Below are 13,652 nucleotides of genomic sequence, written 5' to 3'. Positions count from 1 at the left end.
GTGCCCCAGTGGATTTTCTGGGTACCAACAAACACAATCACCAACATCTCACTGAAAATAAGAGACAGGTGTTAAGGCAGATAATAAAACAAACAACAATACGCTGCATACCACACAGCAAGCTTAGAACAGATTCAGAACTGAAATTTGGAAGTTATTTAACTTCTTCAGCTCTCCCATTTACTTCTCTGTAAAATGAGAACATCAAACTAAATTCCATTTGAGCTGCAATACTGACTTTCACTTTAAAATTCCACAAAATTTTAAAGGTAACACGGAAGAACTTACCCCGTAAGATGCTGCATTATGTAAAGGAATAAGTCCTCCTTTGTCTTGGGCATTCACATCAGCTCCGTGTTGTAACAAATACTCGGCAACTTCTAAATTATTATAACCAGCTAATTTAGAAAAGAAGTAAAATTACTTTACTTGTTTTTTCTTTTTTAGTCCTATGTCATAATACTTCCACTTGTTAATATAAAAAAGTCACTATATGTATACATATATATATGTATGTATTTATAAGGCATAGACATTACTGAAAACATAAAAGAGATTTTGTACAAATCTGAAAGAGCTCATTGGACTCTATTAACAATTTACCTTCTGGAAAACATTTCCCCCTTGCCTCAAGTTGGAAGCTTTTCGTGTTATCTATTAGTTTTGTGGATTCCCAAAATTATACTGACTGATTTACTTGTATTTTTCCTATGAAAACCTTCCTACTGAAGTCTCTGCCTCCATGGGTGTTACATACCATTTCTTGAACTCAGGGACATGGGTCTCAGGGGCTGCAAGTCAAAGGTCTGCAATCACGTACAAGTCAAACCAGAGTGGATCTCAGAGTCCCCTTCCCCAGAAGGCCACAAGAGCGTGCTTTTTTGCTAGAGAGAACTCAGAGGTACACGTCTCTGCAAGTCTGGTAGAGGAACTTAGGAGCTGCTAAAGCCATGAAATAAAACTTACTTCTATTGTAGTTTTTATCCTTTTGCTAAAGGACTTAAAGCAAAAGAATTTAAAAAGATCAAGAAAAATAAAATTATAAAACTACCATAAAATATTACACTAATCTAAAAGTCTTTCCAGGTCTCAAGGTATGGTATTTAACGCTGTAGAAGTGGACAAATATTTTGTGCATACAAATTATTTGTCACTTACAAAGATAACTTGGACACAGTCAAGTGTTCTTGATAAGCTACAAGAAAGATATAAAAGCTAACATAAATACGCACAGCACAACTTCCAATCAGAGGTGAAGTCATATTTTGTCTTACATGAACTAGAAACTCCTGATAGCCAGTGCAAATAAAGCTTTTTCTCACCATGTTAGCATTTGTGGCTTATCACTTCCAAAATACTTGAAAGACACATACAGTAATTGGTTTCTTTGGACAGTGAGGTCTCAACTTATATGGAGTATTTAAAGGTAAAAATCATATATAACACCAAGTTATAATACAAGACTGAAATGAACAGAATAGATTTCCATCTCCCACATTACACGAAATGGCAGAAATATTTGCATTATTTTTTCTTGCTTTTTATACTATGTTTAAACCATGCATATTTAGACAAACTTGTATGAGTCCACTGTGCCTATGATGGAACTCCACCAAGGTATTAGCTATAGCTCAGTGATTTTAATGATTTCCCAACATCTGTAATGCAGCTGAAAAAGTTGTACTGAAAGCAAAATATATCGTATGTTTGCACTGAAAACAAAGGTACATTGTGCTAGTTTTATGAGTGAAAACTTAGAACAAATGTTACGAAATGAATTGTACCCTGCAAAATTCTTATGTTGAAGCCCTAACCCCATTTGGAGACAGAGCCTTTAAAGAGCTAAAAAAGTTAAAATGAGCCCACTAGGTGGGCTCTAATCTAATCTGACTGGTTTCTTTAAAAGTAGAGACTAGGACATATAGAAAGAGACATCATGTTCCATGGGAGGACACACTGAGAAGGTAGGCAAGCCAAGTGGGGGCTTCAGAAGAAAGCAACCCTGCCAACAACTTGAACTTGGACTCCTAGCCTCCAAAACTGTGAGAAAACAAATTTCTGTTGTTTAAGCCACCTGGCCTTTGGTATTTTGTTACGGGGACTCTCACAAACCAAAACAATAAATAACTTTGGTGAGAGGCTTATGTAACTTCTGAGAATTTTGAGATTTTTTTTTTCCTGCTTGTGCTTAGCAGCTATCATCAGGAAGAACAGAAAGCTTTAGCTTTCTGTAAGGAAGGCTGGCTCAAGTAGGCATATTTTTCAAAACTTGTTTACCAAAGGTGATACCAATAAAATGATGATCTGGAATAATGATTCCCAAAGTACATGGGGACTGGCAGAGCCTACTTCAATTGTTCTTACTGAATGTAACGTACTAGTAGTAAAGTGAACTTGACCTCAGCTAGTAGCTTCAAGTACGGTTGTCCTGTACAAATATACTAAAGAGTATAATGGTGGCATTAGAAGATATTTGATTTTAATTTTTATTTTTATTTTATTTTTTGAGACAGGGTCTCACTTTGCTGCCCAGGCTGGAGTACGGTGGCACAATCAAGGCGCATTGCATCCGTGACCTCTTGGACTCAATCTTCCCACCTCAGCCTCCTGAATAGCTGGGACTACAGATGTGTGCCACCACTCCTGGCTAGTTTTTGTAATTTTTTCTAGAGGTGGGGTTTTGCCATGTTGCCCAGGCTGGTCTCAAACTCCTGGGCTCAAGCAATCCTCCTGCCTTGGCCTCATAAAGTGTTGGGATTACACGTGTGAGCCACTGCGCTTGGCCTGATTTGAATTTTTAAATTTTAGTTACAGAAAATATTTTACCTGGGTAAAATGAATCTCAGATGTTACCAGCCTAAATCTGTGAAACTTCATTCACTTACCTGCTAAATGTAAAGGTGTTGAATGTCGGCCTTGGGTATCACGGCAATTTACATTATCAGGAGAGGACAACTTCTTCACTCTGGCTAAACAACCCTTCTTGGCAGCATCTAGCAAAGCTGCATCTCCCCTAAGCAGATCTTGAATATCTGTATCTCCATCTTTAACAAGATCCAAAGGAGTATTTCCATCCCTGTTTTTTTTTGTAGGGTCTGCACCATGCTAGTATGTGAAAAACAGAAAAAAAGGGAGAAATGGCTTAAATGTGCCACTGGTCAATGAGAAAATAGTCAATGTAACGATACCAAAGAAAAACTAAATTTATATTGAGACTCTACCTTAAAGGTTAACTTCACTGTTACTAATGTTTACACACAGAATTATTATAAAAAGAATACAGAGGAGTTAAATATTACTGGATTTTTCTAATGCATTAATGTAGTTAAAATTTTAAACTACATTCAAAATAAAGTCATATTTCATTAAAAATTAACTTTCATATACTATTTTTACTTTTCATGAACATTTGAATAAAGTATAAATCTCTGTATTCTTGTTATTGTAAAATATCCACTGGTATCTGTACTGAACCAGTATCGTCCATTTTAGCAATGCTAAATAAACCTGGCTTGAAAGTAAATAATTCATCAAATATTTGTAGGTTAAAGTACTAAAGAGAAAAACTAAAAATAATAAAAGAACTATCACATGATAGTTGGCTGTAGACAGAAATAACTCTAGGTGCCAGTAAACATACTTGTGGATTAAAATATAATGTTTATGACATTTATTCTAAAATATAGGTACAGAATTAGATAACATTGTTTCCCATCGCTTACTAAGTTTATGCTAGAATTACTTAAAAAACTATAAACATATTCTATGTAATTCATAATGTTTACAGTTAAGTATTTAAATATACCTGGAGCAGAAGTTTGCAAATTTCATATTTTCCTTTTGCTGCTGCTTCATGTAAAGGTGTAAATTTCCATAAATCAGCTACATTAACTACTGCTCCATGTTTAACAAGAAGTTCTGCAACTTCATAATGTCCATAAGAACATGCATTGTGCAAAGGTACAAGGCCTCTGAAAAGTAATGAATGAACAATAATGCCACAGAAGAACATGTTTTAATTTAAATAATTGCATATAACTGATGACAGATAATTCTTGAACTACATAAGGAAGTATACCGATTATACTTTGTAGAACCTAAATCTATTTAAGGCAGAAATAAGTTCTTTTTTGGTGAGTCAGGGGAGAACATTTAAAAAATGTTTTAAATGCAGAGACTATAACATTCATCCATATATGCAACGTCAAGAATTGTATATTTTTAATAAAAAATAACTTTAAGATAAACTGGAAGAATTCAAAAATCCTTCCTGAAAACTGAAAAATTTACCACATTAAAAGTCAGTATCACACTAATGTTGTAATGTCCTTGGCCATCATAAAATTCCTAGGCATTATGCCAGTGAAGTCTTTATATGAATGCTAACCATATAAAATCTTGATTGAAATTAAGCAGCTCTATCTAATATTTAGGCCAATGTTAGGAAACAAGCTTCCTTGAAAAATAAAACAGATTTCCAGGTTTTCCTAAAAAGGTCAAGTAAAAGTAAGGAAGAGAGTCCATAACAAACATTGGCATTTACCCTTTATCTTTAGCATGCACATCAGCTCCATGCTGTAGCAGATATTCCACCACGGACACTCTGTTATACCCAGCTGCAAAATGAAGTGGTGTAGACTGACGCCCTTCAATGTCTCTGCAGTTGACACTCTGAACAGTACACAGTTTCTGAAGGCCAAAACACAACATACGTGATACTACATCTACATATTCTCATTTCTTGTTTCAAGTCATTTAGTAGGAATTTTCAAAGTGTCTGACTTATTTTCTTGTCTCATTAAATCAGTCTTCTCAGAAACTATTTAGTATACTTTTTTTTTTGAGATGGAGTTTCGCTCATCTCCCAGGCTGGAGTGCAGTGGCACGATCTCAGCTCACTGCAAGCTCCGCCTTCCTGTTTCACGCCATTCTCCTGTCTCCGCCTCCCAAGTAGCTGGGACCACAGGCGCCCGCCACTATGCCCGGCTAGTTTTTTTTTGTATTTTTAGCAGAGACGGGGTTTCACCGTGTTAGGCAGGATGGTCTCGATCTCCTGACCTCGTGATCCACCTGCCTCGGCCTCCCAAAGTGTTGGGATTACAGGCGTGAGCCACCACGCCCGGCCCTATTCTTATTTCATCTTCTCATTTACTGGGAATCCCTCTGGTCCTCTCATCTATGCCTTATTATTATTATTATTATTATTATTATTGAGACAGAGTCTCGCTCTCTTGCCCAGGCTGGGGTGCAGTGGTGCAATCTCAGTTCACTGCAACCTCTGCCTCTCCGGTTCAAGCAATTCTTCTGCCTTAGCCTCCCGAGTAGCAGGGACTACAGGCACATGCCACCGCTCTTGGCTAATTTTTATATTTTTAGTAGAGATGGGGTTTCACCATGTTGGCCAGGCTGGTCTCGAACTCCTGGCCTCAAGGGATCCTCCTACCTTGGCCTTCCAAATGCTAGGATTACAGGTGTGAGCCACTATGCCCAGCCTCATGTATGCCTTTATAGTCTACTTTTCTAAAGCTCAAAGGTAAATTTTATCATTACCTTTACTATATATATATATACACACACACATACATACACACACACACACGCACACACGTAAACTAAGTGCCAATCATCAGCAAGTGTAACTTGCATTTTGTGGCAAATATACACAGAGGTACATGAGATTACAGTAGCACCAGCATTACCAAGGGGCTTATTAAGAATTCAGAATCTCGGATCTCTATCTACTAAGTCAGAATTTGCCCTTTAACAAGATCCCTAGGTAATATGTAAACACATTAAAATTTGAAAAGTATTCCTTTAGAGCAGTGGTTCTCAAACTTTAATGTGCATTGGGTTCAACCCTCAAATTTTCAGTGTAACTGATGTGGGCCTAAAAATCTCCACTTCTAACAAGTTCCTGGGTGATGCTGATGCTGGTGGTTCAGGAACCATACCACACTATATGGAATGAAATAACTAGTAGAATGCTGATGATTAGGCTGAACACAGTGGCTCATGCCTGTAATCACAGCACTTTGGGAGGCTGAGCCGGGCAGATCACTTGAGGTCAGGAGTTCAAGACCAGCCTGGCCAACATGGCAAAACCCTGTCTCTACTACTTGGGAGGGTGAGGCAGGAGAATTGTTTGAACCTGGGAGGCAGAGGTTGCAGTGAGTCGAGATCCTGCCACTGTACTCCAGCCTGGGTGACCAACCCAGACTCCATCTCCAAAAAAGAAAAAAGAGAAAGAGAGAAAAAAAAGAATGCTGATGTTTATATACAGTTATACAGTCCTGGGGACTGGGCAGAATTAAGAAAGCAGTCAATTTTCCGTGTTCTTTGGTTCAGATGAGGAAGTGTAGTTATGAAAAGTATGAAAGTTTGGGGAAGAAAAGCAACATAGATAATAAATCAGACTGCTTAAAGAGTCAAAAGAACATATTCATATTAGTCCAGGCACGGTGGCTCACGCCTGTAATCCCAACACTTTGGAAGGCCAAGGCGGGTGGATCACCTGAGGTCAGGAGTTCAAGAGCAGCCTGGCCAACATGGTGAAACCCTGTCTCTACTAAAAACACAAAAAATTATCTGGGCGTGGTGGCGGGCGCCTATAATACCAGCTACTCGGGAGGCTGAAGCAAGAGAATTGCTTGAACCCGGGAGATGGAGGTTGCTGTGAGCTGAGATCATGCAACTGCACTCTAGCCTGAGCAACAAGAGTGAAATTCCATCTCAAACAAACAAACAAAAATAATATATCCATATTAGTAAAAACTCTTTCCCCTTTTTACTATCCTATGCCCAAAGCAGGGGTAACCTAAGCTGAATAAAACAAAGGAGTCTGCTATCAGTGGGTTTACCTCAAGGGGTTTAATCACTGTCTTGGCAAAGCTCTTCTGTGCTTCCCAAATAAGAGCTGGCGAGATATACAGATTCAGGGCCCCATTCAAGAGATGGTATTTCAGTGGGTCTCAAGTCAGGTCCCTAGAAATGACTATTTTTAACATGTTTACCAGGTGCTGCTTGGTTTGGGAGTTATCACAGGCCATTCTACTCTATACCTGTCGGTTTAATTTTGCCCACTCTGAGACAAGTTTTCTAATAGCAGGTGTTGAATAAAGTATCCAGCCTGGTGGATTATCAGTAAACAAACACAACTGAGCACAATAGTTAAGTGTTCATTAGGTAATATGCAGACGTTCTTGTCTCAGTGATTCGTATAGAGCCATCTGTCTAGAGGTAGGTAAGAAGAACAGCTCATGGAGATAAATGTCCATCAAGTGATTTTAAAAGCAGAGGGGAGGGAAGAATGCCTGAAGCTTAGCACAGGTTTTCCTGAATCCAATGGCATTATTGTGTTCTCTAAATCCATTTCCTGCCCCCCAACTTCATCTCCTCTTTATCCCCTCTTCTGCATTCCCTCTATCTTTATAAAAACAAAGTTTAGTCTTTAACATGTTTACTAAATATAGTTTTATGTTCTTTAATATATATAAGAGAAGCAGCATTTACAATTCTGTATCTCTCCCTGCCCACACACACCAAAAAAAAAAAAAAAAAAAAAATTCAGTTAATTGTTTTCAACTTAATTTTCATGTGTCTCTTGGAAAAAAAAAATGAGTTCACAACCTTTTAACTCAAGTGATTTGTATTTCCACAAGTCAGTAGTAATAGAAACAAAATCCTCCTTTCAATATCCTATTAGCCTCCTACTTAAGGGAATGAGAATAATGAGGATCAAAATAAAAACATGTCAAATAATAAAACTGCATGATAGTTGCAGTTTTCTGTGAGAAATGAATTAAAAAAAAACCTGAAGTTATCTGAGATGTCTACACAGATAAAACAACAGAGAAGGATCACATGGGTTTTAAAATCAATTTGTAGAAAGCTCTTCATTTAAAAGGGCAGTGAATAAATTCCCTCAGAGCTCTAGCTCAGAAGAGAATAACACTTATATTTCCTTCTCAGAAAATCTAAAATTACTGACTTTGTGAGTGGGTCTGTTTAAGATTTAGAACACCCTACAGAAATATAATGAAATTGGCAGGGCATGGTGACTCATGCCTATAATCCCAGCACTTTGGGAGGCTGAGGCGGGAGGACTGCTTTGCCCAGGAGTTTGAGACCAGCCTGGGTAACATAGTGAGACTTTGTCTCTATAAGAAAAAATCAAGAAAATTAGCTTGGCATGGCGGCATCCACTTGTAGTACCAGTTACTTGGGAGGCTGGGTCAGTAGGATCACTGGAGCCCAAAAGACGTGGGTTGCGGTGAGCCAAGATAGCATCACTGTGCTCCAGCCTGGGCAACAGACCCTGTCTCCCCGCCCCAGCCCCCCAAAAGAAATATAATGAAATTATTTCAAATAGCTACTTCTGCCATGAATTAAATCAACCAATTCAGCTTTCTGTAAAATTTACTACCTCTTAGTATCCTCTCAAACAGGACCAACACTGTTCTGAAAAAGTCTCTAAAGGTGAAGGGGAAGAAATACGAGGCTTGTCTCCCCTACTAGTTATGGAGAGTAACACCACTGCATTACTGAAAAATTATTTAATTCATGAAGATTGGTTAGTTAAATGTTAATATATATTAAATTCTAAAACAGTCTCTCTCTCTCAAAATGTTAGGCCTTTGAGTTATATACAATTTCTGCAGGTAACAGAAACATTTGATATAGATAGTAAGACATTACATACTTCCTTCTTTCTCTTTCTTTCTTTCTTTTTCTTGAGACAGTCTCACTCTGTCGCCCAGGCTGGAGTGCAATGCTATGATCTCAGCTCACTGCAACCTCCGCCTCCCAGGTTCAAACAATTCTCCTGCCTCAGCTTCCCAAGTAGTTGGGATTACAGGCACCCCTACCACTCCTGGCTAATTTTTTCCCCCCTATTTTCAGTAGAGCTGATGTTTCGCCACGTTGGCCAGGCTCCTCTCAAACTCCTAACCTCAGGTGATCCACCCACCTCAGCCTCCCAAAGTGCTGGGATTACAGACAGGCGTGAGCCACTGCACCCAGTTTTACATACATATTTCTACAGTAAGAGTCAAAACAGTAAGGAAGGGTTACTCTGGGGAAGACTCTTATCTGAGAAACAGGTAAGAGCTGAAGCTGTAAGCTCTGGGAAAGGGAAGTGGCAACACTGAATATATTACTACACTAAGCCCTGGATCCCTAGAGGTAAAGGGGGCAAAGAAATGAAGAAATCAGAAGAAATCTATAGACAGAAGTGATACACTGTTTCTCCCCCTTCTTGTTTTATGTGTCATATGTAAACAGTAATATAAAATAATTTGATATACTTTATTCTGTTAAAGGGACAAATGAATAGGTTCTTCACACAAAACCCATTTGGTATCACCTGAATTTATTTATATTTGTGAATGCAGTATTCACTGGGATGTGTGTGAAAGTGAAGTCTTTTTTCTTGCATTACTTAAGGCTCCTCATTTGTAGAGAATAATTAGATTATACTATTGACCTTTTAAAGCAAGGCAGATACAAATAAACTAGACTCTTCATTATAACAGTACAGATTAAATAACAAATGTTGAAATAAAAACCCAAAGTTAACAGAAACATAACATTGTATCTTACTTTTACAGTTTCGACATCTCCAGCCTTTGCAGCTTCCAGCAATTGTCTGTCTGCCTCTGAATTACCTAATGAGATACCCTCTAAAAAAGAGAGAGAGAGAGAAAGAGTGACTAACCTCTATTTGGAAGATGGAACCAAGCTTTATGGAAGGCATCTCATCAGAAAGCAAAGTTCTTTTACAATTTGGTAGATTATGTACGAAATCTCCATGGTAGTAAGGGGTTGAGGGGTGGGGAGGGAAAAATAAGATTCTCTTAAAACTCTTTGAAATACAATACATATAAGCAAAATATGTAAATGTGTATAATGATTATAAAATGTGATTTAAGCAATATAAAGGAACATAAAGTAGATGACTAAAGATGGCCTGCTCTATAAGCAAGCCATTGGAATGGTGCAAAAGTATTAAATTAAGAGAGCAACCAGAAATCTAACTGTGGTTCTGTCATTAATTAGCTGTCTGAAATGGAGAAAGTCACTGGGCCTCAGATTTTTTTTTTTTGTTCTAAAGACATAAGGTAGACTGGGAGAAATGTAACATCATTTCCAGGTCTGAAATTCTATGTTTACAGCTCATTTAAAGTGTCAGAAAACAAAAACATCTACCTTGCACCTTAGAACAAAATAAACTCCAGATGGATTAAAGATGTAAGTATGAAAAATTAAACCTTAAAAATGCTAGAAGAAAACGGGGGAATATCTTCATAACATGGAATAAAAAAGCTTCTTAGAGCAGTACATCAAAAGCAGCATCAAAAAAAGAAAATTGGTATATGGAAAAATATGTCAGGCAATAACAACATTAAACAAGAACAAAATGGAAAAAAACCAAACTGTAACATGCACCTTTAAAGAGAATATATTTGAGGCTACAGTGAGCCAAGATAATGCCATTGCACTGTAGCCTGGGCGACAAGAGTGAAACTCCGTCTCAAAAAAAAAAATTTTATATATATATATATAAAATACACATATACATATATATGGTGTTCTCATGAAAGGAGTACTTTGAAAGGCTTCAACAAATGAGGCAAAGACATGAACAAGAAATTCACACATACAAAAAAGATAAATGGTTGGCTGGGCATGGTGGCTCACGCCTGTAATCCCAGCACTTTGGGAGGCCAAGGCGGACAGATTACTTGAGGTCAGGAGTTGGAGACCAGACTGGACAATATGGTAAAACCCCGTAACTACTAAAAATACAAAAGTTAGGCGCATGCCTGTAATCCCAGCTACTCAGGATAGTAAGGCATGAGAATCGCTTGAACCTGGGAGGCAGAGGTTGCAGTGAGCCAAGATCGCAACACTGCACTCCAGCCTGGGTGACACAGTGAGAATCCATCTCAAAAATAGATAAATACAATAAAATAAAAATTAAAAAAAAAACAACAAAAAAAAAGAAAGTCCGGGCATGGTGCCTCACGCCTGTAATCCTAACACTTTGGGAGGCCGAGGCGGGCGGATTACAAGGTCAGGAGTTTCAGACCAGCCTGGCCAACATAGTGAAACTCCATCTCTATTAAAAATACAAAAAATTAGCCGGGTGCAGTGGTGTGCGCCTGTAATCCCAGCTACTTGGGAGGCTGAGGCAGGAGAACCATGTGAACCCAGGAGGCGGAGGTTGCAGTGAGCTGAGATGGCACCATTGCACTCCACCCCGGGCGACAGTGCGAGACTCTGTCTGAAAAAAAAAAAAAAAAAAAAAGAAAAAGAAAAAAAAAAAGAAAAAAAGAGAAATGGGCAACAAACACTTTAAAATTACGTTCAAACTTACTCATAATCAGAAATGCAAATTAAAATATCTTTTTTTCCCATCTGCTAGTAGGCAGAGAGGAAATGGAGAGCTACACTGATGAGACTTTTATAGTTAGCATTAAAATCTATTACTTCTGTAATTCACACATGCATATTCACTCAAGGAAAGTATTAAGAATTGTAATATCTAGTGCTGACAGAAAACAGGTGCTTTCATATACTCCAACTGTAAAATGCTAAATACCAGCTTTTTATTAATAGAAGATAATTTGACAATTACATGCTACCCTTTGACCTGGAAATTCCACTTCAATAATTTATTGTAAGAAACTAGTTGGAAAGGCAAGTAAAAAACTATATGTAATGGTACTTAGTATAAAACTGACAAGATTGTACATTCTATCACTAGCCAACTGCATAGGACCAGTGTTACTATCCCAAAAACTGACAACGAAATGAATGTATGATATATGGGGGAAGTAATGGGAATCTTGAAAGCAGTCTTGTAAGTTCACAGTTTTGGCAGATTCCAGGAGGTTGTATCAATCTGCTTTCATCTGTTCAAGCAGTGTTTCTCAAAACTTGGTTCCCAGAACAAAGGCATAAAAATCATCAAGGATTTACTGTTAAAGACAGAAAAGCTTGATCTATTACATTTTTCTCATCTAAACTTTCAGATGTCAAAGCGACTACATTACATTCTAATAAAGGTAGAGATGTACACAAAAAAATTTTAAAATTTATGGGACCAGATCTCTGGGTTGAAACGTTTCATCTATGCCAAGGGTGCAGATATTTGATCTAAATATTTTAAGATGTAATGAATATGAGTGTACTCAGTTGTTAAATGTTTTAATAAGCCAGAGAGTTGGCTACCTTACACAAACTCTACCTGCCTTGAATATGTAGGATCTAAAAATTCCTTTCTTTAAAAGTAAATAGCAACCATTTTATCTTACTCTTAAAACTTTCTTGATAAAAACTTGAAAGCCATCTATTTAACTTAAGAAAATGTGCAGAAAATGCTACTGGAACAAAAATCGTAATTATCACTTAATGACACTTGGGGACTGAAGATATTCAGCTGATTAAAAGTATAATAACCTGGCCGGGCGCGGTGGCTCAAGCCTGTAATCCCAGCACTTTGGGAGGCCGAGACGGGAGGATCACGAGGTCAGGAGATCGAGACCATCCTGGCTAACACGGTGAAACCCCGTCTCTACTAAAAAATACAAAAAACTAGCCGGGCGAGGTGGCGGGCGCTTGTAGTCCCAGCTACTTGGGAGGCTGAGGCAGGAGAATGGCGTAAACCCGGGAGGCGGAGCTTGCAGTGAGCTGAGATCTGGCCACTGCACTCCAGCCTGGGCGACAGAGCGAGACTCCGTCTCAAAAAAAAAAAAAAAAAAAAAAAAAAAAAATGTATAATAACCTAAGAAGAAATAACCAAAAATTCTCAAAATTTTTTTCTTATTACCAACTCCTACCTATAACACCTGATATGTGAAAAATTTTTAAAGGTTAATTTAAAAAAATTCATTTAATGGAAACATACTACCTTGGAGGAGTTGCTGTACATTTTCATTTCCCATCTGTAAAGCAGTAAAGCCCTGCAGGGATATAATGTTAGGATCACACCCATAGCTCAGGAGTAGGCGGCAGGTTTGTAGATGACCACAATAAGCAGCTCTGTGTAGAGAAGTCTGACCAAGATTATCCAAAGCATTAACCTTAACAATGCAGAAAAAATTGAAGTTAGCCTGCAATGCAAAATTTAAAACCATGCAATCATGTATTTAACACTTTTTACTACTATTAAGTCTCAATTCTTTTATGAGGCCTGTTATCCAATGCCAAAGCAAGTATTTTTGCTCAAATCTAGAGAATAAATTTACCAATTCATGAAGGCTACCATCAGAAGGAAGACCCAATTTTGGGTTAAATGTGAGATGCTGAATAGTAGTTGTGTTTACCATTAAAGCATTCACAGATTCACAGATATTTAGAGCTAGACATTGCCTAAGAAAGTTGAACCCATGTATTTTTACGGATCTCTAAAGTGTAGAAATGTAAAGATTAACCCTAAGATAGACAACAGTAACAAAGGCAGAGATAAATTAGCATTAAAATGCTTATTTCTATTGGTTTCATCTTCTCCCTTATTTATTATGTAAAATATATAGATACACATACTATGGAATAGTCACACAGTGGAATCACTCAGCAATAAAAAAGAACCAACTATTGATACATGGATGAATCTCCAAAACATTATACAATGTGGTAAAAGCCTTACACAA

The 13,652-nt window shown here is 37.7% G+C and overlaps 1 protein-coding gene across 1 annotated transcript in view; it reads right to left on the bottom strand.

Moving 5' to 3' along the window:
• The window catches only part of TNKS2 (tankyrase 2), a 67,680-nt gene that overhangs the window by 20,866 nt on the left and 33,162 nt on the right, over positions 1-13,652 (bottom strand). The window contains exons 12-17 of the mRNA XM_033224232.1: positions 12,911-13,082; positions 9,598-9,677; positions 4,544-4,689; positions 3,806-3,971; positions 2,886-3,105; positions 289-398 (exon numbers count right to left, since the gene is read on the bottom strand). Of these exons, the coding sequence (XP_033080123.1) occupies positions 289-398; positions 2,886-3,105; positions 3,806-3,971; positions 4,544-4,689; positions 9,598-9,677; positions 12,911-13,082 (894 nt within the window). The remainder of the gene's footprint in view (positions 1-288; positions 399-2,885; positions 3,106-3,805; positions 3,972-4,543; positions 4,690-9,597; positions 9,678-12,910; positions 13,083-13,652) is intronic.

The sequence above is a fragment of the Trachypithecus francoisi genome, unplaced genomic scaffold, assembly GCF_009764315.1.
Source record: "Trachypithecus francoisi isolate TF-2019V2 unplaced genomic scaffold, Tfra_2.0 Contig01436, whole genome shotgun sequence".
Taxonomy (NCBI): Eukaryota; Metazoa; Chordata; class Mammalia; order Primates; family Cercopithecidae; genus Trachypithecus; species Trachypithecus francoisi.
The sequence above is the reverse complement of the archived record's forward strand: the minus strand, read 5'-3'. Positions and strand labels throughout refer to the sequence as shown.